Source organism: Opisthocomus hoazin, chromosome 9, assembly GCF_030867145.1.
Source record: "Opisthocomus hoazin isolate bOpiHoa1 chromosome 9, bOpiHoa1.hap1, whole genome shotgun sequence".
NCBI classification, from domain to species: domain Eukaryota; kingdom Metazoa; phylum Chordata; class Aves; order Opisthocomiformes; family Opisthocomidae; genus Opisthocomus; species Opisthocomus hoazin.
Window position 1 is genome coordinate 11,570,903 of NC_134422.1, and position 24,919 is coordinate 11,595,821.

Below are 24,919 nucleotides of genomic sequence, written 5' to 3' on the forward strand. Positions count from 1 at the left end.
ATCGTTGTAGTATCATCATAGAGATGAGCCCTAAGAGCAAAATATGCCTAGGGATTTCCATAGATGACCTTTTTTAAAGTTTATTGTATGTACATTTTGCACTAGTAGCCTTTATGCAGTTTGTTGTTTGGGTCCAGCATGCACTCGTGTTCTTCGATAGGCTATTGTGGAAGAAGGGATGTGGTAGGAGCGCAGTCAGGTACATAGTCTGTAGCTTCAGGTATTTGTTCCTTAGGAAGTTTGCCTTGTCTTGCCTTAAACAAAAACACACTTTCAAAAATGTGAAACTAAAATAATGTCATCAGGCTGCTTCCAGTGTAAGGTTACCCTGAAACCATTGAATACCTTGAACTGAGCTCCGTCTCAGCTTTTATGAGGGGAATCTCGAAGGCAGATGTTTTTGTCAGAATGGTGTCGAGTTCTAAAGGCATGTTAGAATTGCTCTTGTGCATCCTGGCTGTTGTGTTTGGGTTGTTCAGTCATAGAAAATACAGTCAAAAGTAATTTATGGCTGTATCTGGAAGTAATATTTCTATCTCAAGTCTTTGTTAGAATCCTTCGGAGGGACCTATGGTTTAACCCAGAAAAATAATTAAATTTTAACCAACTTTATTTTCCTGTCTCCCTCAACCTTCCTTCATTCTATTTTGCCTTCGAAGAACAGGGAGAAGTTAATATAGGAAAGAAGTGGAGTGGGATATGGATATAGAAAGTAGCAAATCCTGCTTTTTGACACGTAAAAAAAAAAGTAGAAGTCTTAAAACAACAGAGGCTTTTGGAGGAAATTGTTTACAAATAGAAAAAGTCTGTCTGAATTTGAAAAATAGAGCAAAAACATTAAATTAGTTCTCTTCTACAAATAGATATTAAAATGCAGGTGGCTTTCATATTTTGTCTATCCTTTATTAATCCTTAAGCATATTTTATTTTTTCATCTCTCATAAATAATCTTTTAAATCCTAACTACAGAAAGTCAACCCAGTACTGCACGTATGAATTTTATTTTTAAAGTGAACGCAATTAGTACCTCTGGGTACTTGCTCATCAAATTAAATAATGCTTTACTACTTGCTTAAGAAAAGACGGGAGAAGACAGAATAACCCTTACCCACTATCAGTCGAAGTAGAGAAAAAGAGCTGGACCATGTGTTTTACTGTGGTGGCAAACAAGTTTTGCCACTTCCCTTCAGCATCCCTGCTCAGCTTTACTTCATTGCAGCCACCATCCCAGCAGACTTCTGTTTTGATTGTATTTTAGTTTTTGATTCTGAATTGGGAAGGTCATCACACTTTTCATTTAAACGGCTGTTTCTTTAATTTGGAATAGTCTCTTTACCAGTTAGCTCTCCAACTGACTGCACCAATAATCTTTGGAAAAACTGATGTCAGGGTTACTGAAATGAATAGTTCCGAAGTACTGCCGTAGGGTTTGGCGTAGCAGCAGTTTTCGAAATGAAGCAACATGGTTCACTGGCTGTGGATGTTCTGCAAGCAGCTGTGGAGCACTGTGTGAAAAGAGCAGGTGCTGGGATGATCCGGGAGACCTGTTCTGTGCAGTCCTTCCCCTTCCACTTTCTGCTCCCCGCCTCCAAAATGTGTGCACACCTGGGAAGCTCTGCCTGTAGATGTCTCTTGGGAAATGCTTTGCCTAGAGTAAAGGTTTGGAGAACCTCTACCAAGCAAAATGGATACTTGAAAGATTTTGTTGACAGCTCTTTTTCTTGTATAGAGAAACTATATATTCAAAGAAAAATCATATGATTATTCGGTGAAGCTTAACAAAAGTTCTGAAATTCCATGGAAAACATCTCTGCGATAATGATAGCAATGCTTTATGCCAAGAAATGTGCTTGTGTGTGTTGGTATGTGGTTTGTGTTATTGTAGCTTCCTTCAAGATAATTTCAAAATAAGTTCATCTTTATTTCACAGATACATTTTGCACTTACAGTATTTATTTAATCTCTGCAGGCTTGGTAAAGTGAGCTTGTTTGAATGCGTTTAACTTAAATTTTCTTTATCCCACTGTCATTTTTCTAAGAACACTTCTCAGCTTCAGTTTGAATGACAGGATTACTTTTATGGTGTCAGATGACAAATTGCACGTTTTACTGAAAGGATTGCAATTGGGATACTGATTGTTTGGATTAATAGCTTATTTTTGTTTGTGGTTCTTCATTTTAAAACAGTACTGCATGTTGTATAACTTACATTGCATTTCATCACTTAGAATATGCAGCCTAACACTAGGAGCTCTCATTATTTTTCTGTGAAAAGCCAGGTGTTTGAAAGCGTGATTAAATAAGCAGTGCAGTCACTGTACCAGGTTCTGATATGACTCAAGAGCATGACTGGAAAACAACTTGAGTGCTTCCGGTTGCACGACTACTAACCCTACTAGTCAGGGGGAGAAAGAAACAGTTTCTATATCCTTGACAACTGAGAGAACTAACAAGATCAGTAAATACCAGTAGACTGCTAGCTTCTCTTCTGGGCAGCTGCTGTATCTTGCCAGCTGTCCTAAAATTCTGCGTGTCATGAGTCTTCCCGCCTCTGCTGGTGAGAGTAGCAGGCTCTTCTGAACTCTTAAACACTCAGTCTCTCTGTTTGCATTTGCCTCCCTACCTTCCTGCCAGGAAATAGCTGTAAGTCCAGGATTTCCAGAATTTGTATCTAATTTCGGAGTGATATGGCAGTGTCCTCCATGTGGAACAACCTTCTGTGCTGTTTTTGTCTGTGGCTTGAGTGGACAGATTAAGGCCACCGCGTTCTCAGGCGTGATGCTGTTTGTTCTCCCTTGATTGTGTTTCAGCATCTTGAGTTCTTGTATTCTAGTACCTGTCCACGTCGTTCTGCTAAAAAATCTGCAGTGAGCTTACGCTGTCACATTTCTGTAGTGTGGTACAAAGGCGTAGGGAATGACCATCTGTGTGAGATGGACCTGAGCGTGGGTTAACTCGGGATAAAGGCTGAAATGAGTAAGTATATCTGCTTGTTTTCCTTGGAGTCTGTCTTTTATCCTTCATATTTAAAACACCCTACCTAAGAAACCCGTCTCAACCTTAGATCTGTTGCGTCATCTCTCATCAAATAATGGCTCCATGGGAGACAGACTCTTAAGAACTTCAGTTTCTTCTCACATTTCTTACTTGGCACAGAATAATCTGTGCAGATAAGCTGATAAATTCATCCTCATTTTCTTCCTTTAGGAGCACTAGAGTCTGGTGTTGCAAGCTCTCTGGGAGATCCGCATTGGTGGAAAAAATACAGCCTTAGTGCTGTGCCAGGCTTGCTTTTTGTTTGTTTATTTCTGTTACTACCGAGAAACTATCAGTATGGTTTCCCAGTAACCTCCAAAAAATACTTCGTGGATTGTATAATGTCTGCAGGTGGCTGTGTGGCATACCGGGTGTGCATTTTCCCTTGAAGACATGTGAAATCTCATTCTCTTACTATAAAGTGAATTAACTTGGGAGTCAGCTTGTCACCTAGCACTACCTGGCTTTACTTAAGGCATTAAGGAATTGTTGTCTGTATTTGAAGACAGATGCTGTGAAAATCAAGAGTACGATTTCAAACTTTGTTACGTTAGAATTGCAGAAGAACAAAAATGGACAAACTGCAAGCATAAATGTTCTCAACAGAAATTTTCCCCATGTTCTTCTGCTGTCACAGGCTTTTTTAGGTCCCTAGAATATGGTTTTTATGTAGGAAGGAAGAATATTAAAAATTCTGATGACATTGTCATATATAAACAGATTTAGCTTGGTGGCTCTGTCCTCCTGACTTCCAGCAGAGGAAAGCTTACCAAAAAAGAAATCTAATTGACTGAAACGCTTATTTCTTTGGTGTGCCTCTTAAATACTTGAAACCTAGAGAAGTCAGAAGATCCTGTCTGTCAGCCTTTCTATGATATGTTCAGAAATTTGGAACCTCTTACGGTAGAGAATAGGGACAAATGTTCTTTCACTTTCCAGTTATATGACGTGAGTTGCTACCAGAAGGTGATAATAGGCTTTTTTTTTTATTTCTTAGGGTGTGTGGTAGGTTGGTTTGTTTCTTTCTTTCTTTGTGCTCTTAAGAAATTGAGTGAATTTTAAGTTCAGAAGGTGAAGAGCTAAGGTAGTATTTGAAACAAAGTATAGTGTAGCAAAACTTGGAGATCTTTTTCAGCTGTTTCTGCTGGTGGCTTGTATTCCTACCAGGTACTCTAGGATCTCACCTGAAGAAAGACCACTATTTGTTTTGTACACTCAGTGTAGTTTGGTGTAAACAAATCTTAACAAATGTTTAAGATACATGAAGAATTTTCAAAAGCTTTTCCTGGTGAAGAAAAGGATTCGGAAAGTGATCAAATGGATCAAACTGGAAATTGAAATTTAAACATTTCATGTACATTTGTTTGATCCGGTCTTTTTGTGTGTCGGCAGGCTGTGAAGCTGGCAGGGGGTTACAGCGGTGCAGTTCTGCAGGGTGATGGCCCTGCCAATGCTAGGCAGAGCCACTTGATTTCTGTGGTTATGGGTTGTGATCGAGAGCTGCAGGGAAAGAAGCACAGCCTCTGGCTTAAAACTTGGATGGTGGTAGAGCATTTCACCACCCTGCACTCTGAGGGGGACAGAATTTGAAGCTGATGGCTAGCAGTGTACCAACATCACATTTATATTGTAATTCTGAATGCAGCAAAATCAGAGGTGCGGGTGCTGTCGCAGTACTCCCCAAGGTACCCGTCCTGTGCTTTGCCAGGGCCTGCTCTGTGTTGTCGGGCTCCGCTGCGCCTTAGCTCCCATCCCTGTGTCTGCTGTAGCCTTTGTATAGCCTTTGCCCCCCAGCTGTGGGAAGATAAAGGGATGGAGGAAGGATGTCTGTCTGTCTGAAGCATTAGACCAGAGCACTGTGGAATGGGTAGGAGTTACGGGCTTGGGGAATAGGGTGACGGAGGCTGAGACTAGACATCCAGTACACCAAGGAGAAGAGTTGTCTTAGGATTCTCTTGCATATACAATAATAAGTAGAATAAGAAGATGCTGTCACTTCCAGCTTCACAAAAGCCTGCTGCCCTATGTTAAAAGCCAATTAATAACGTCCTGACACTTGTTGGAATATTATGGTTTTATGTCTATCTGTGTACCTTAAATCAATGCAGTGGTATGGCTATTCATGACTGGGATTCATGTTTCCTGACTAATGCTGCTGCTTCGTGGGTGTGAAAGTGAATGCCTATTTTATAAACAGATTTGACCTCTCTATAGTTTTTGTTTGACGTATACCTTTAGCCAGGAAGTTGCGTTTTCATAGAATCATAAAATCATAGAATGCTTTGGTTTGGAAGGGACCTTTAAAAGTCATCTAGTCCAACTCCCCTGCAGTGAGCAGGGACATCTTCAACTAGTCAGAGCCCCGTCCAACCTGACCTTCAGCATTTCCAGGGATGGGCATCGACCACCTCTCTGGGCAACTTGTGCCAGGGTTTCAGCACCCTCGTTGTAAAGAATTTCCTCCTTATATCCAGTCTCAATCCACCCTCTTTCAGTTTAAAACCATTACCCCTTGTCCTACCACAACAGGCCCTGCTTAGAAGTTTGTCCCTGTGTTTCCTGTAAGTCCCCTTTCAGGTACTGGAAGGCCGCAATAAGGTCTCCCCGCAGCCTTCTCTTCTCCAGGCTGAACAGTCCCAACTCTCCCAGCCTTTCCTCACAGCAGAGGTGCTCCAGCCCTTGGATCATTACTGTGGCCTCCTTTTGGCCCCACTCCAACAGCTCCACGTCTGTCCTGTGCTGAGGGCTCCAGAGCTGGACTCAGGACTCTTGGTGGGGTCTCATCAGAGCGGAGCAGAGGGGCAGGATCACCTCCCTCACCCTCTGGCCATGCTGCTTTGGATGCAGCCCAGTTTTCTCCCACTTGTGGATATCAAGATGTTCCAGCAGCTACAGTATGCCCTGGGGTAGCAGCAGTGAGAGGGCACTTAAAGGACAAGGAAGTAGGGAGAACAGGATCCATATGAAAGAGGCATTTGTAAAACACAGTCCAAATAGAAAAAGGGAACAGAGTGAAAAGGGCACACAGGAAAAAAAAAAAAGTTTTCTAAGGAATGAGGAGGAGGAATTAGCTGTTATTTAATTACCAAAATTTTGCCAGTAGTCAGAAGTTACTTTGATTTGAAACTTTTTATTTGAAAGTGTTCAATTGTGTACAAATGCATGTGTGTGAAAGGCGAATCTCTTTGTTTTTTCACTTTTATTTGGATACCAGTTTTAGAAATGCATGTGTGTATGTTGAGTACTGACTGAGTTTCTATAAAATGTTATTAAGTAAAACAATCTTAAGCTGCAGCACTACTTGTAGATATTTACTATTAAAACTTTCTTTGTAGGTTATTGCACTTGAGAATGAACATTGAAGACAAGCTGGGAGGATTATTTCTGAAATGTGGTGGCATAGACCAAATGCAGTCATCCAGGGCTATGGTAGGGATGGGTGCAGTGTCTGACCAGTCTGGAGTATCGGGAGAACGTCAAGAGGCAGTGCTTCAAGATCGGACTATGGCGCACCAAGAAATGCTTGCAACAGACGAAGTGTTACGGGAAAGTGAACTTCGACAGCAGGAGATGATTTCACATGATGAACTCATGGTCCATGAGGAAACGGTAAAAAATGATGATGAGATGGATGCGCAAGATAGACTTCCTCAAGGGCTGCAGTATGCTGTTAATGTCCCTGTAAGCAATTTCTTTGTGAAATATTGGAGAAATTACTAGGAAGCTTGATCTAGTAGTCTAATCCTACTCTGGCAAGAATCTAGTAATTGCTTGTTTGGATTTTGATTATCAAAATATTTATGAATGGATGCTATTTATGAAAATGTCGTTTGCCTCTGGCTGTGGATAAATTTTGCCAATTAAGTATAATCTTTAAGTATCTGTTTTATAAATATTATATAAGCAGGCTGTTACCATAGAATTAATGCGTTAAAATGTGCTCTTTTAAATATATTTAATGTTCAAGGGTAACTACAAACCAGAATAAATAGCGTTATTAAAAGGTGCATACTGTTTATGCTGTTCATAGTACTGTTTAGTTTCTTTTGCTACAGGAAGCATCTTGTATGTTTTCAAAGTACGTGGACGCTTAGCAATTGCATTCACACTGCAGGCTGGACTGTGACACTTCATACATGACCATAAATACGCCCCTCCTCGATATCTCATAGAAGGTGTACCTCAGCTTTCCCAGAGGGATTAGAGATGACTTCCTTTTTGAAAACAGAGCATCTTTCTGTCGTCACTGTTACCCTTCAAACATAAAGGAAAATTACCAGGACTTTAAAAGTAGATAGCCTTACATACAAAGAATAATCTTTAGAAAGGAAGATCAGGTGACTCAGGCCTTAGAAAAATGTAAGAGTTTCATGCTCTTTATTAAAGTTTACATTAGATTATTTTTTGGAAAAAACTTCATTAGAACTATTCTTGTTTTCTTAAAAAATACTTCTGTCTTAAATATATAATAAACTATTCTGTTAAATCTTGCATTGACAACACACGGACTAAAGTAAAATAGGTATGAAAAACTGAATGGTTTTACAGATGAAAGTGATTTTAGTATAAGAACTGATCTCAAAATCACTGCAGGTCAGAAGGAAAAAAGTCTTTGGGAGATGAATGAAAGGACACATCAAAATGTCACTGTAGAAATTAACTATGCCCTTTTTATTTAAGATTCTTAGTATTCTTTTCACTTAAATTTCTGAAAGAATGAAGCCACAAGATAATTCCCTTAGGAAAAGGTTTTCTGTTTCAGCAGTTTGTCATCTTCTAAAATTGAAAAATTGCTTTTCTGTAGTGAGAACCTTACCTGAAACTGGCACTTGGTATCTTAACAGATCAGTGTAAAGCAAGAAATTACCTTTACTGATGCATCTGAACAACAGAAACGAGACAAAAAACAAATACGAGAGCCAGTAGATTTGCAGAAAAAGAAGAAAAGAAAACAGCGTTCACCAGCAAAAGTAAGACATTGATTTGGCAAAACCAGGATTAAAAGAACCTGAAGATTTGGTTGACTATGACTAATTTCATTAGCATTGGAAGTAGTTAGGCTGGAAATTGTTTGTTTGCTCAGTAAAGATGCAGTTCTGAAGTTCACCAGAGACCCAAACAAAACCTGATATAACAGTGTTTTTCTTTGAACTCTTTTTAGCAACATGAACCCTTGACATATTTTAACATCTGTCTCTCCAGGCAGTTCTCTCTCCAAATATTTTTTTTTTTTAAATTGTGAGTCAGTAGCTTTGTAGACAATTTATAAATCATTACTCTGTGTCTATCTAATAACAGTTGTGCTTTTCTGTGAGCCTGATAATTTTATATGCTTCATGCATAGTAGTGAAAGTTTTTAAAAAGAAATCTAAAATGGTAGTTTTGAAAATTCTAAAAAGTTTACTAATATATATAAAATAATTTACCGGTAGGGAATATTCCTGTGGTCATAATCATCTTCATATATGTCTTTATTTATATCAAAAGATTCTTACCATAGCTGCTGGTTTGTTACTCCAAAACTTGTTTTGTAAATCCATTACTGAAGAGTATGTATCTCTATATGTCTGAAAACATTTTTCTTCTGTTGAGACACACTTCAGATAAAACCAGAATCATGTCACCTCATGAGGTAGCAGTGATTCCCCAAATGAGTATCAATCTTCAGAATTTAAACAGAACCTATGCAGGCTGCTCTGATTGGCAAAAATCAGTTATATATGATCACACAGCAGCATTAAATGAGCCTACTCTGAAACCAACCCAGACTGTGTATGCATTGAAGGAAGAGTCACCCTAACACCAAGAAAAACTCCAAAACCTCCTTTTTGTTGGCCTGGGAGTGGGACCCCTCAGTCCCCCTCAAAGCTCTGTCAAATTAGGTTGGACCTGTAGTATTCTTGGAAAGTTGAGAAGTTATGTCAGATTGGGTGTGGAAGCAAGTTCCAAATCCTATACATCAAGATACTTCTCCCTTTGATAGAAAAAGGAGTCCTAGGTTGAGTAGCTCCACAGATCACTTCCATGTGAAGGAAACACGGCAAGGTAGGAGAGGCATGTGTCCCTCTTGCTACAGACACGTACTTGCATGCTTCCTTTTTATCTTTCAATCTGTCAGTGTTAGTCTTTTGAGATGACAAAAGATTGAAAAATGATCAGGAAAATAGTTAATCAGATTCTTTTTCAGTCTCTCTCCCCCTTTTTTCAAGCTTCTCAGGGTAGAAAGGCAGAAAGAAGCTGAAGGACTGACATGGGTGAGAGCCTACTGCAGTTTAAGTTAGTATTCCCAGAGTAATGGGATTGATTCTCCATCCAAATGGCAGCTGGGACTTTTGCAAATGGAAGTCAATTAACATTGAACATGTTAACATTTAAAATTTTATTTTATGTTAACATAGTCATCATATAGATAAAAAGTCAGTAGCTTTTATGAATCCTGTCTACTTTTCCCTCTTCCATGCACACAAACACATATGCGTGCGCGCACACACACACACACACACAAACACAAGCACAAGCTTTTTTGTTGCTTTCATTAGGAAAACTGCACTGACAAAGTTAACTTTCTTCATTTAAGAGTTAGTACAATGAATGGATGCAGTAGAAGAGCCCAGCTTTAGGATAAGTGTGTTTTCTTCACAAGTATTTCAGAATTTGAATATACTATATGAAAAACATCCATAACATGTATTTAAATTTATTTTAAATGACCAGTCAGTGTTTCATCAGCTGTATGTTGTTACAGAACAGAGTTTTTATAATTGTCTGTATCTGTGACTTACTGGAGCTGTAACATACCAATCTTGCAAACGTATGAATGTGCTTGTCCTTCAGAGTGAATGCACAAGAATTTGTTAGCTTGAGACTTTCACTCTTGCTGAGATTTGAGGCAGCAGAATTAAAAATTGTTTAAGTAGGTCCTACAGTATTTGCTACTATTGCAGAGATACTATTTCAGTTATTGACTCTCTTTCTCATCACTGTCATTATCATAAAACCTAAAAGATCATAGCTAATCAAATTGCAGATGTGTTTCCCCAGCAGACTTTTTTTTTTGTTAATAACAAGGGACTAAACTGCTTTACTTGAGGTTACTTAAGCTCTGCTTTATAGTTCTGCTTCCAGTTAAGTAAGACTTTTGGAAATGTAATTTGTTTACTGGTTTTCTTATTTGTCTTGCCAGAGAGTTTGGTGTTTGTTTTTTTTTTTTTTTTTCTTTTTGACAAATTAGAGAAAACCTGTGATGAGCTTTATTGAATAAGGTAGATATGGTGCCATTTTTTCATTGAAGTTTTTTCAGCTTCATATGAAAATAGCGGCTTTGGCAGCAAAGCAGTTGAGTGTGGCAAGTTGAATTTGTCAAGGAGATGCTCTAATATGTATATTGAGTGAGCAATATTTTATTGAGTAAAAAACTTGAAAGGGGAGAAGAATAATACGATTTTCTTGGTTGCTTGGCTTTGGGGTTTTGGTTTTTAAAATATACTTTTGCCTCTGCGACAGTTGGTATTATGTAGATGTAGATAATTTGTATGACTATCCTGGATAAGTTTTAATGCCTTTTAGCAAACATTTACAGTCGTGATTTGAAAAAAGAATATAACTTTTCACTTTTGCTTTAAAATGTGATCATCTGTGGTTTGGTGCCCAGAGGTGGTTTGGTTACTTTGCATCCTTTCCAACAGACGGACAAAGTAAACAGTAGCATATAAAGTGACTGAGCTGTGAATAGGGAAGCCCTAAGCTGATTTTCCATGAGCTGCTTTTGTCTCTGGCCTGTTGAAATATCTCTTAATACACAATGAGACACAAGTTGGATTGGACTGCAACTGGAAATGTATATTAAAAGCCTAACACATAGCTTTGTAGAAATTAGCATTGTTGTACCTGAAATATTTACATTTGCTGCATCGAAAAAATTAATGTTTTTTTTTTTGTAGTTAATAAGACATCTTTAGAGGGTAGTGTGAGAACAAATTTTACTCTTTTTAAAATAGATCCTTACAATAAATGACGATGGATCACTTGGTCTGAAAACCCACAAATCTCATGTTTGTGAGCATTGCAATGCTGCCTTTAGAACCAACTACCATTTACAGAGACATGTCTTCATTCATACAGGTACTGCTTGACTTCAAATTTGTCTTTTCTGCGCTATAAAGAGTTGTTTACTTATGTTAAAAATGTTTTCAGCTCTATGCGAATTTCAGTTTTAAGAGCGTAGCTAACTTGGCATCTAAGCTTAGAGATTCCATGCACCAAAGTGTCAAAAGAATACCAGAAAAAAAAAATCAGCATATGTTTAATAAACTGAAGACCTAACTGTTTACAAGGTTTCTTTTCTTTCTTTATCAGAAAGTAATGGGTTGACTTGTAGCCTAAGTGCCAAAATTGACCCCTTTGTAAAATGTGCTCCGGCTGCTTATTTGCCTGATGAGGTATCTCTCTGGTTCGGAGAAGTGAAAAAGGTACTTACTATTATAATAGCTTGCCAGTATCCTGAATGCAGTCTTATGCCAGCATCGTGATTGATCTTGTTCGTGAGGAAATTACAGCCATTTCAGATCACTCTTCTGTGCTAGTCTTAATGTGACTCTTAGGATCATGGAAAGAATTCTGCAGTTCATATACTTAGCAAGGCTAATGTTTTTTGGTATTAGAGTTTGGAATTCGCTCAGATGCTGGTTTTTTAATAGAAATTTTAATATTCCTCAAAAGTAGTTATCGGAGACAACAGTGTGTAGTTATTAACTTATGGATGTGGAATTATATTGTTCAAGGTGAAAAACCATTTCAGTGCAGTCAGTGCGACATGCGTTTCATACAGAAGTACCTGCTACAGAGGCATGAGAAGATTCATACTGGTGAGTATGGTGCCTTGAGTATCTTTACTGGCGTGCATAAAAACTGTTTCCCCACTCAGGCAAGGTTTCTGATAAGAAGTATGCAGCCTAAAACCCTGTTGCAGTTTGTTTTAACTTAACAGATGTTATAAAACTTTAAAGAATAAATTAGTTTTGTGCTTTCAACTCTCTCCACTTTTCTTTGGCTGTAAAGTGAGTATAAAGTCTAGGAAGCAAATTTGAAATCAGCATTTATAAGTAAACCCAGAGTAGCGAATCCTGAAGTTTGTGCATTCGTAGAAGTCAAGTTTGCTAAGCAGTTCTGTCTTGTGTTGTATCAAGTGAATTCAGACAACGGGGACTTCCAAAATGCATTTCAGGACAGTTATTTATTTAATTACTATTGTTTTATTTATTTATTTTGGAATTTAATGGAAAAGTGCCAGGACTAAAATGGCCAAAATGCCTAACCCCAAAGGTACTAGGTTGAGCTTTACTTTTCACTTTTTTTTTCAAAAAGGTTTAATTCAGAACTGTTCTAAAAATAAGAGCTTTACTTTAAAAATATACAATATAGGTCAAATAAGGACCAAAGTTTTAAGCCAAAGAGGTTAAAATTTATGCATGTTTGTTTTTTTATCTTCTTGCACCACAGAAAACCACATTCTTTAACAGGTTTGGCTTCATTGGGTTTTTGGCATTTTGGTGCATGGCCTTTCAATCCCTCTTTAAATATTTTGTAATATGGTCCCTTTGGACTAGATGCCAATTTCTCAGCCTCTTTTTTAGAAAAGCAGAGCTGGTGAATGTGCACAGTGTTTCTTGGCTGTAGCATTTAAATGGATATGCAAGCTACTAACACGCAGTGCAGTGTGTGCATGTGGAAGAGTTGAGAGGAAGAAAAAACTCTGCAAAATGAATTTTCAGAGCAGTGTACAGGGAGTTACATGCACAAATGCCCTGTTGTTTATGGGATTTTTCTGTCCTGGGTTGCCATGAGTCCGGACTAAGTAGTTTTCCTTCAGCCAGTCAGCCACAGAAGAGTCCTCCATTCTTCTGTCCAGTGTCTTTGTTCTGCTCCTAGGCTTTCCTCTGGCTCTGAATTGGTGAACCATGCTGCCTTCATTTTGTGTAGATATTATTCTTGAAAAGAATTCTCATTCACTCTCTTCCGTCTATCTGCTCACTCTGCCCCCCGCTCCCCCCCAAAGGCAAAAATTTAAGCGCAGTCTTCACATTTTTCCAAAGATAGATATTTTTTTTTTTTAAATGAGGATTATTCCCTGTACGTGGCTTTGAAAATGAGAGTCTGGGCAAGATAGTTAATTAACACTTGACTGCAAATATTTTATAAATGGATTTAATTATCTTTTAAAATTCAGCTTCTAGCTCTAATGAGAATTCTGTGTTGATTGTAAGCTTTGGAGGGAGGGTGTGGTGGTGGTGGGGTTGCAGGTTTTTTTGCTAGCTCTTGTGTATACTAGTCTTTGTTTAGCAGGAAAAAAGCTGCCATTTAACAAATTAACCGTGCTGTTATCTGACATTTTAAGAAAACTATGTTCTCCTCCTTTCCTCAGCTTCCTGAGGTATAGTTTGGTTGTTTCTCAGAAAATTGAAGATGGTGATTGTGTTGAAATTGTTAAATTATGGATGTTTTCCTAAGTGACAACTAGTAGGTGGTTAGGGAAAAACATGTAAGACCCAGCTTCCAGGAGCAGAAGAAGCATTTTTGAAGTCCCATTTAGTTAGCAAGTATTTCACCACTTCTGAATTTTTGACTTGGCCTGGTTCTGGTGTAGCTAACTGGCATTCTACATACCTGTCCTTGCTTTCCCTTCTGTATGACAATATTCACTGCTGGGCCTTAGCTGTCTGTGTAGCGTCACACTGTTGTTCAGGACGGCATAATTAAACCCATCCAGAAAAGCTGAATTTTCAGCTTCCTTCTCTCTCCAGAAGGTGAGCAGTGGGTCTGTTTTTCACTTTGATGGAAGTAAAGGAAAGCTCTTTTTGTATTATTCATGCTCTTTTAGGAAATAGTCCTTATAAATTCACTACTGTATTTTTTCATTTTGCATTTTTGTATCTCTAAATGACCACTTTTAGCACCAGCTTTTGTACAGTGTTCAAAAAAAATGATGAAGAACAGGATATTTCTTAACTCCTTTAAAGACATTTATCAAATTTTCCGGTTTCTTTCAACCTGATTGAAGACAGTGGTAACACTTAGGAGCCCCATTTTATGCCTGTTACAAGCCCCGAATTTCCAGGTGCTCTAGCTGTTTGCACTGTGATTTGAATTGAGTTCTCTGAACCGCTCCTTCAAATGAAATGTTATGAGCGAGTTAGGAAGCAGTCACTGAGCAGCCTTATTCTGTGTAAATAATTAAATAGTTGCATCTAAAAGCAGACATTGCATTAATACAAAATTCACTTCCTAGAAATAATTGTTTGTAGAGGAGGGCAGCAGTGCTAGAACCCTGCTGCTAAACTTATCACTGATGATACAGAAAATTGCCGCTTTGCGTGTAAGAGAGGGAAGAGTCATTGGTTCACAAATATTTTCATATTTTGAGTTTTGTAGGCTCACAAAGATGCTGAATTTTTTTTTTTCAAATGTCTGCTTTGTTTTTCTTAGACATGTTTCTATACACCTTACCCACTCATGCATTCCTGTGTCCTAATTCTGTAACCCACCCTACTTTCCATTTTTAACAGAAAAAATGAGATTATATTTTTAAAAAATAAAGCAACATTGGGGCTAACAATTCAAGTGCCTTATTATTCAGCCATGCTGCTTTTTATTGCCTGATTGGGTATTTTATAATTTGTATTTTGTCTGTTTAGATTTTAAAATGCCTGGAGGTTTATAATTGTTACAGCCTTCATACACATAGTATTTGTACTACACTTTATAAAAACTTCTGTTGCTCAGTTTTAATAGATTTCCAACGTAGACACAAAACATAGGCTGTTTTCATAAATAATGCTTATGATTGCTGTATTGTGTTTTTAAATTTTGACTTTTTTTCTACATCTGATTCTTTCCCACTCACCAAGACATTTCAGCAAAGCATGTCCTGGATTCTCCCTACATTAGCAAAAAGTTATTATTAATGATCTCCATTTGCGATAACTCCTGTTTGAAAACTGCAACAAAATTTCAGGCTTTAGGCTTTCAGTTTCAGGCTTCTGCGAGGAAGAAATTATTATAGGAAGCATGTCTTCATGTTAATTTTTAATCTTTTTCTAATATTATCTTCCGTATGAAGATTAAAGCAAGAATTAAGTATGGTATCAGTTTCACAAAGTGTTTCTTAATCTTACTTCCAGAAGGTTCTGGAATTCTGCTGAAAAAAAATACTATTTTCTGTGTTGTACTGAGTAGTTCAAGGGCAGCATCCCCAGACTTCTCTCCCTGTTGAGGCATGGCCAGCAGTGCTTTCGTATGCACTCTCAAAGTCTCCACGCTAGCTGGTGGTGGTGGTACTCTACAACGAAAAACCTCGGAAGCCCTTTTTGGCCCTGTTTAAGCCTTGAAAAGGAAACAGATAGCTGAGAGAGTCTGCTGCCAGTAAATAGCCAGCTCGAGTGGACAGTGTTAAGGAACTCTGTGACCATTCATTTACAGGAATGGGTAGAAGGCTGCAGGTAAGTGCATCGATGAAGTGTTCTGCAGTGGAGCCTTCCTGGGATAGCTCCTTCGAGGGCTCTTCGAAGCCAGAACAGGACTGAGCACTCTTGCTTCCTTGGCTTGATTTGGCTTGTGTAAGGCTCAGGATAGTTTTCATCTCAAACAGCTGCTCCTTGCTCAAAAAGTGTTTAAGATGTGAAAGCAAACTTCCAGACAACGTAAGAAGAGTTGTTCAAAGGGGGCAACTTAAAAGAAACACAAAGCAGAATAGTGAAGGAAAGAGAAAGAAAACAGTAAGTAACAGGGATTAAGTCATCGTCTTTAGGAATGAAAGGGTTCCTGTGTATTAAACTAGAACAACGAGACTAAAACTCTTGCCTCATCTTCTTTAGAAGTGAAGGCAGGGGTTGGAATTTGATTCAGAAAGTCTCAACAGGCTTGGTGCAAGTAAAACACCATAGTAGTAAGGGTACCAAGCGATTAAAGAGAACATGAAGAATGAAACTGGAGTTTGAAAGTTAAGAAATGGACCAGAGAGGAGGATTTGCTTATAGACAGTGCTAGAGGGGATTATATGATAGGTGTTACAATTTATAAAGGATGCTGAAAAAAGAAAAGTTTTATGGTGAGTATTGATAAGCCAGAAAAGGGAAAAGTTAGTTAGTCTCTGACTAAATGTGAAAGTAGTGCTAGAATGCTGAGGCTGTGAGCTTGTAGAAAAAGAACTGATGGAAGCTGAGAGATCTTATGAGAGGACATAATTTGGTTTAGGAGAGAATAAATCGGAATAATTTCATCCAAGAAAGAGGTTGGCTGAGAAGCCACATGGAGAGGCAAGAATTAATAATTGGAAATAGGGTGTAGGCTTAGAAAGAGAGATTTGGAAATTGCTTGGAATTAAGAAGGTTGAAACTCTGGGTGTTAATGATCTGACTAGGAGCAAGTGTGTGGGTGACATAGCTATTTTCCAGTCTAGTTTCAGTGAATGCTGGCATCTTATTTTAAGGTATTTCCATTTATAGAAGGATGTGGCTAAATGTCTCTGTTCTAAATGGAAAATATGCACTCTAACAACATTTTAAATAACAAAATAAAATTATTGACATTTTAATTAATAGTAGTAATTTAATAAAATTAGTTAATAAAATAATTTTAAAGAATAAAACTACTTCAGAATAATACAAATAGGCTGCATACTTCTGGAAACAGAAGATAGATGTTTTATATTGCCAAAATCGGTGCAGTACAGTACCCAAGACAAAGAGGATGTTGACAGATGCTGACAAGACAATCCCCGATTTCTATGTCAATTCAAAAGATTTCATAGTAAGTATTAAGGGGAAAGATTGTTGTTGTTCAGGGTGAGTTCTGTTAAATGATAGTGAACTCTTGCCAAAAGCAAACCTAAATTTTCAGTGCACTTGGATTTTTTAGGTTTTGTCAGAGAAACCTAGGAAATAAAAATATTAGAGGGAAGATGTAAGGCAAAAGTTAAGAGAAATACAGAGCTACTACATGTTCTGAAAGGATCATTGCAGGGCTTCTTTGTGAGGAATAATAAGGGGAGAACTGAAGATGAATTCAGGGTGATGAATATTGCCTGAACAAATATTTCATGAAAGTAAAAAACAAATCAAACAAACAAAACAGCCAAACAGAAAAACCTGTGAGTTTGCCAACATCAGTTCAGCTACAGAGTTTTCTTGTTTTCAGCTTAATTTTACAGTATTTTTAAATTAATTAATTGTTTTTAAAAATGAAAATAAAATAAAAAAATGAAAATAAAATACACTTGGGTTCCAACCAAAATTTTAGGATTTTTTTCAGAGCAGTTATTTCAATTCTAGATACAGATAAGGAGAGAAAAAAAAAAAGGAAAATACAGAGTACCCTACAAAAACTTTGAGTTAAAAACTTGGAAATGCATAATTCTCTTCTAGACGGGATGGGTTTGAGTTGAATGAGTTGGTGAGAGAATTGAGGTAATTTTATACAATCTTCTGCCCTAAGAAAAATCACGTAGCATCAGTTTAGGAAGGCTGTCTTTGTAGTTCTTTGTTGTTAGGTTTAAGACAGATATCTCCACCTACATTAGAAAGAGAGGGAGAGAATCCAGTTTTAAGGTTTTCAGTATAAAAACTTAAAAATAATTTTGAAGCATCAGCTACGGAGTCCTGGGGACATAGTGATGTGAGCAAGCCCTATGTTATTTTTCAATAGCAACAGATTAAGTCCTCTTCTTAATTACTTCTAATAGAGAATGTAGTATTTGACCTGGTAATTGTATGGAAGAACATTGATTTATTTTTTTAGACTAATATTGCTACATGTTTTTTATCAGGTGAGAAGCCATTTCATTGTGATGAATGTGGAATGAGGTTTATTCAGAAGTATCACATGCAAAGACACAAAAGAACTCACAGTGGAGAGAAGCCTTACCAGTGTGAATATTGTTTGCAGGTAAGATGACTTAGCGAAATCTTCTGCAAGTAAAAAACAAAACAACAGTGAATTCCCACATAGTACAGATAGGACTTTATCCAGGTGTTGTAGTCACGTGCATACGAATACATGTATAAAGAATGTTTTTTCTGGTCAGGTGAGCGGTCTTCGTGCACAGGTGGAGCAGTCTCGCAACTGTCTGCGCTTGATTTTGTTGATTATGTACTGTTGTGTGACAGTCCATTAGAAGCTGGTAAAGTGGATGAGCTGTCAAGTCAATTCATTGGAATGAAAGGTTTCTTTTCTTTCTGCTAATAAATTTATTTTTCTATAATCGTAATAATAAAAATCTCTTTCAGTATTTCTCCAGGACTGATCGTGTGCTGAAACATAAACGTATGTGCCATGAGAGCCGCGAGAAGAGACCGAACAGAAGTGCCACCAAAATTGGCTTTTTGCCATCAGAGGAAGATTCCAGTTTCTCTACGCCTATGAAAGACAGCTCCTTGCCAAAGAAGAAGAGGCAGAAAACAGAGAAAACAAAATCTGGGGATAAGGAAAGTACCGATAAATTGGAACAGAAGAAGGATAAAAATGACTATTTGCCTTTATACTCTTCTAGTACTAAAGTAAAAGATGAATATATGGTAGCAGAATATGCTGTTGAGATGCCACATTCTTCGGTCAGTGGGACGCACTTAGAAGACGCAAATTCTGGAGAAATACACCCGCCTAAGCTCGTTCTCAAAAAAGTTAACAGCAAAAGGAGTCTGAAACAGCCACTTGAGCAAAGTCAAACCATTTCACCTTTATCCACGTATGAAGACAACAAGGTTTCGAAGTATGCCTTTGATCTTGTGGATAAGCAAAGTTTACTGGACTCTGAAGGTAATGCTGACATTGATCAAGTTGACACATTACAGGAAGGGCCCAGTAAACCTGTACACAGCAGCACGAATTATGATGATGCAATGCAGTTTTTAAAGAAAAAGAGGTATCTACAAGCAGCTAGTAATAACAGTAGAGAATATGCCTTGAATGTAAGTACCATAGCATCTCAACCTTCAGTAACACAGGCAGCTGTGGCCAGCGTCATTGATGAAACTGCTACAGCCTCAATACTGGACACACAGACACTGAATGTTGAAATTAAAGGTAACCATGACAAAAACGTCATTCCGGATGAGGTACTGCAAACTCTGTTAGATCATTATTCACACAAGGCTAATGGACAACATGAGATATCTTTCAGCGTGGCTGACACTGAGGTGACCTCCAGTATATCGATCAATTCTTCTGAAGTATCTGAGGTCACCCAATCCGAGTCAGTTGGAACAAGCTCTCAAGCTTCCTCATCAGATAAAGCTAGTATGTTACAAGAATATTCAAAGTTTTTACAACAAGCTTTGGACAGAACTAGCCAAAATGATGCCTATTTGAACAACCCGAGCCTTAATTTTGTGACTGATAACCAGACTCTTACAACCCAGCCAGCATTTCCTTCCATTGAGAAGGTCTACACGTCTATACCCGTCAATAGCTTTCGATCAGGAATGAACTCTCCATTAAGAACAACTCCAGACAAGTCTCATTTTGGACTAATGGTTGGTGATTCACAGCACCCTTTTCCCTTTTCAGGTGATGAGGCAAATCATTCTTCTTCTTCCTCTACACAGGACTTCTTGGATCAAGTAACTTCTCAGAAGAAAGCGGAGGCACAGCCTGTTCATCAAGCATATCAAATTAGCTCCTTTGAGCAGCCCTTTAGAGCTCAGTACCATGGGGCAAGAGCTGGAATATCATCTCAGTTTAGCACTGCCAATGGACAGGTGAACCTTCGGGGACCAGGGACAAGTGCTGATTTCCCAGAATTTCCCTTGGTGAATGTAAATGATAGCAGAGCTGGGATGACTTCTTCACCTGACGCCACAGCGGGCCAGACTTTTGGCTAAGAAATCTTTGTAAATAATACTGGCACTTTAGAACACATTTGTCAAAAGGGGGTTGCTCTGTATAAGATGGAGTTCTGTACAGCTTGTAAGAGCGCTATGTTAAAACAAAAGTAAGCTGATACTAGCAAGACCAATAACTGCTTTTTTGTTTTTTGGGGGGTTTTTTTTGGGTTAGTCGCCAGTCATTCAACTGCCTGATGTTGGTGCCCGTATCAAAGGCAGTTTATTCCCTTGTTTGAATCTAGAAAATATTTTACCTTCTATGAAATTTAAAATAAACAAAATCCCCAGGTAAGACTTTCCCCCATGATTGTTTCCTGACTGGTTTCCTTGTATGCTTTGGGAGGACAGTTTGTTGTCTGATACTATTCATATTGTCATTTCTAAGCTTGTCAGCATAGTCATTGCTCTTCAGCAGGGAATCCACATGTACTAAACACACAGAATAAACAGTAAGTTTCACGGTCAAGCAAATATGGCTTTAAAAGATGGCATTTTCTAGGAAAAAAAATCTTTTCCATCTCTCAAAAACATTTTTAGACTATGTGCCCTTTATTTCTGCTTTGCATTACCTTGAGTTGTGTTTGGAGGAAAAAATGAATTCTGATAGACTAACTCTACTATTTAAAAGTCTAATTAATTTAAAATACTTTAAACACTTTTAAGTAAAACGCCTAACTGCTAAAGCCTTTACTTCATTCCTGAAGTAATGTGTATTTCTTTGTACAGCTGAATCTAGATGTAACTTTTTAATGACTTTTTCATACACAGATATCAAGATTTTGAAATTTTAGTTAATAGACTCTGTAGATGACATTCCCAATTGCATAATGCTTACACAAACTGTGTATTCCAAGATTTAAAAGCTTAATTGTACCTTACCCAACATACTCATAATGATTAATATGGCACACTTAGTCAACTTGAGTTTTTGACTTCTCAAAAAATAAAACAATTTTTAGATTTTTAGGTTTGATACGGTTGCATCATTTTCATCTCATACAGCTCCGATTATTCTTTTCAGTGCACATTGAGATTGGGTATTCTTAGCTTCTGTAAAAATGGTTTTAATTCTCTGTCTAGAATTTTGGCAATTCAGATCATTAAATTTGTTGAAGTATCCCTGAAAGGTGAAGAAGTGGGCATTCAACTTCCCTATCTTTTTAGTGTTTGCTTAGTGAAAGTCATTACAATTTTACCAACCAAAACCGCTGAATAATGCTAGTGAACAGGATTTCTTTTTCCAGCATAGGCAAGTGATCAGAAGTTTTCGTTGCATTTCACAGTATAAATAAACTACAAAGTTTATCCCTGTACCATGAATATGTTTTTTTGAACAGTACTTTGTCTTGAAGTATGGTACGATAAGTAGTTCTGTGTGCATTTTTAAGGTGGTAAGATTTGAGTAGCATAACTATTGTGTAGTTTAAGTTAACAAGTTACAGCTTTTTGAACTGTATGTTCATTCTATTGCACCTTCCCTAAAGGGACACTGTCTGGTAGTTTAAGGCAGTTTAAGCCTAATGTAGGCTGACTAACCAGGGAAAACCACACACACATACACACACACACACACACACACGCACGCCTGTGTGTATATATAGGTATGTATGTTTGGGTTTTTTTAGTAGGATTACATACATCCTTTTACCGCACTATTGCTAGCTGGTATCTCTCAGATGAAGCCATCAGGTAGGAGAAAAGGCTGCATCTCAATGGGCTAAAATATATCCTGTCTTAAAAGACAGGACTTGAGCAGGACATTCAACAGTTCCCACCTCTTCCCAAAGCAGTAGCGGCAGTAGCAATACTATTCTTAATTTTCATTACTAGGTAACTGATCCCACTCTGTCTCTCTTCCCTTATGGTATTGCTATTGCAGCACTAACTTCACTTGGTACAGTTGAGGGAGAAAGTGCATTTGTTACCCATAGGTTGCTGCTTATGTTGGCAAGAAATACAATTTACGTAAACTTCTTCTGTAGTACTTTTGTATAAGGGAACGGGTTCTGTTTTGTTTCGTTGACCCTGTGCGTAACATAGGAAGGTGTTTCAGCATGCTATGACTTACCAGTAATTTTGTCTGAATGTTGGGCCCTGAGTTAAGAAGAATGACCGTCAAGGGAGAATAGTAAATTCCTCATGGATTATTAATGATACATGTACACAGATTTCTTTGAAAAAATATTTTAAAACTGATTCGTGTCTCTGGTTTTCTTCCTTTATAGTCAGTTTGGTTTTTTGACTTTCATTCAGTTTTAGAATCGTCATAGAATCATAGAAGGCTTTGGGTTGGAAGGGACCTTTAGAGGTCCCTGTAGAGGACCCTTTGGGGTTTGTGCAGATGGAATACATATGGCCCCTGTATCCCAGGAAGTCGCCTCTTGTAACGCGTGTTGCATTTTCAGTGTTCCATTTCCATGACATCCTAGCTTATGCTGCCTGAACAATACTGTGTCAGCATCTTTGCTCTGATGTCCTGTTGTTGCAAGTTGATGGCCGTTAGTAGCACTATTTGTTAAACACAACAAGCAGCAAAATCCAAAAAACAAGAGAAGGCTAGTTTATTACTGCACTTCTCTGTCCCCGTAAGGAGGCGAGAGGAGTAAAGCCTGCTTCTCCCTAAGGAGATTGACTCAGCTTTATTGTAAAAAGTTTATTGCATTGATGCTCTGCTGTGAGAAGGTGATTGAGGAGTAGGAGGGAGTAGCTCTCACTCACACTTGGGAATCGCTGCTTGGGTGTGTGAGCGAGCGAGCTATTTTACAATGAAGGAGCTTGCTCTTCCCTGGAGCAAAGTGGGAATCCTCTGAGGAACCGCTGCTCCTTTAGGTCGCAGCTGGTTCCCTGGCCTGCTGCTGAGCCGCTACAGCTCTGCGCTGGGCCTGAGGACAGGCGGTGAAGTCCCCAGCTAGGCCACGGGCACTAGCTCGCAGGGTTCTTCCGCATGTGCAGTTAAAGCAGTGGTGTGAGGAGTTGGTCCGCTGATGCTTGAAGCTTTCTGCACTAGAGGAGTTAACCAAATATACTGCTATGATTTCCTGAGTACGTGCCCTTTTATTCTGGAAGAAGTGTGTACGTACTTCTGGGATACTTATTTAATAACATTCTCCACTGCTCATGTGTTGCTGCTTTTAATCTGCTACAGATGCATACTCTTCATTTTGATCTGGTCAGTGTTCATTTTTGTTAGTTTTCTGTGTGTGTCTGGGAAAAAAGTGACTTTGGTTTTCTATTCATTTCAGTTGGTCAGCGTAAGGCTGGGGTGAGCATTTATATTCCGCAGAGCTGACAACAGACATTGTTACTTAAAGGTCATGCAAGCACTGAGTGTGTGTGTGTGTGTGTGTGTGTGTGTGTGTGTGTAAGGTGGAATTTTTGGGGGATATCTCCTAGTGAGAGAGCAATGATGATTTTAAAAAAGAGGAAATTGATGACATTTTTTACAAAACTGTATATATGTATACACAATACATGTGTATATGTATACGCGCACATATTAATAGGTCGTATTTTGGTCCTAAATTACTTGACAGTGTCCCTTTTAGCATGAATCCTTTGATATGTTTTACCATTAATATAACAGATAATGAAAGAATTGGCTTGTAATGGTATACTAATAGGCATTTACATTTTCTTCATTTGATTTGAGAATGAATAAATTACAAGGTCTGGAGAGAAGGATTAACGATGTTTATTACTGTATGTTGGTTTACAAATAACAGAAACAATTTAAATTGGATGATAAAAGAACGATGTTTATGATCTTGTGTCTCCTAGTGTTGTCTTTAGGAAAATTGTGTTTCAAGAAGAAAATAGGGCAAGAAAGTATTCATGTGAAATAAGACTCGTATTATTTTTATATTGTACTTGTCAGTTTTTTGGATGATGGGAGCTTTTTGTTGTTAATTGAGAAGTACAGTAAAATCTTGCTAATTCGCTGACTGCTAATCAGAGCATCCAATAGGTTTATACATCCCTGATGGTCTCTTCCCCACCTCTCTGCAATGGTCTAAAAGTACTGTAGCGAGGTCTGATACCAGTAATACTGTACTGCTTCACCCAAGTATACTACAGAATCTATATGAGTATACTGGGAGGTACAAGAAATATTGAAAACTAAATTACAGTTGTCATAATAAATGAACAAAGTCCATTTTTGTGATGTGACATCCTTGCTTTTATTGCCTGCTTCTTCACTATTTTCAAAATTGTCATTTGTAAAGGGTTTCTAAGGCATTGCTGCGAATTATTTGGGTTCTACTGTAACTTTTGGAGTTTATTCTAAAGTATTAATGTTCTCCTATGAAAACTTTCCACTTGGACATATAAGTTATATTCCATGCTTGTTCAGAATGTTTTTATAATGTTTGTATCATATGTAGTAACTATTTGAAATGAACCGGAATCTTTGGATGAATCCACTCTGAATTTTGCAGCATTGAATTACTTGATGTATGTATATTTGCTAACTAAATTTTCTTGGGTTTGAGAGCTTTGATTTTTTTTTTATTCTTGGTTTGCTTGTTTTAATACCATTACAAATTGCAGGGAAAATCCTAATACTCCTGGGAATCCGTTTGGAAATTTCAACAGGCAGAAATATGCTTATGTAGTCAGTACCAGTACACATGTGAACTTTCAAATTACATGGTTGGTACTGAAGCAAATTGAGTAATGTTACAGTTTCCTGGTGTTCAATGTTTTACTAACATGAAGCCTTGTAACTTTGAAAGTTCATTCAACTTAGGGTAATGCATGTTTACGTTAGGCATGTAACGCATTTAGCTAAAGCTCACTTTGCAAAGGACTAAGAATTACTGCTAATGAAAAGGTATGTCTTGAAGTTAAAATTTAAACTTCTGTTCAGTTTTAAATTGCTTTGTGTCAGGGAAATAAATTCATAGTCGCTTTTGCTCTACTCCGCATATAAAACCTTACGTTTCCTTTTTAAAATTACGTCTTTTGGTAGGAAACAAACTGAGGCAAGCAAACATTTCTGAGAGTTGTTT

General features: G+C 37.9%; 1 protein-coding gene across 4 annotated transcripts in view; it reads left to right on the top strand.

Annotated features, from left to right (window-relative positions):
* ZNF148 (zinc finger protein 148) overlaps positions 1–24,077 on the top strand; it is a 39,774-nt gene extending 15,697 nt beyond the window's left edge. For 2 of the 4 annotated variants that reach the window (XM_075430251.1, XM_075430253.1), the window contains exons 2-7: positions 6,372–6,717; positions 7,881–8,006; positions 11,034–11,157; positions 11,817–11,900; positions 17,855–17,973; positions 18,315–24,077. In XM_075430251.1, coding sequence (XP_075286366.1) covers positions 6,388–6,717; positions 7,881–8,006; positions 11,034–11,157; positions 11,817–11,900; positions 17,855–17,973; positions 18,315–19,907 — 2,376 coding nt within the window. In that variant the 5' untranslated portion in view covers positions 6,372–6,387 and the 3' untranslated portion in view covers positions 19,908–24,077. The remainder of the gene's footprint in view (positions 1–6,371; positions 6,718–7,880; positions 8,007–11,033; positions 11,158–11,816; positions 11,901–17,854; positions 17,974–18,314) is intronic. The other 2 variants (XM_075430254.1, XM_075430255.1) reach the window with 2 other exon arrangements.
* Positions 24,078–24,919: the final 842 nt, after the last annotated feature.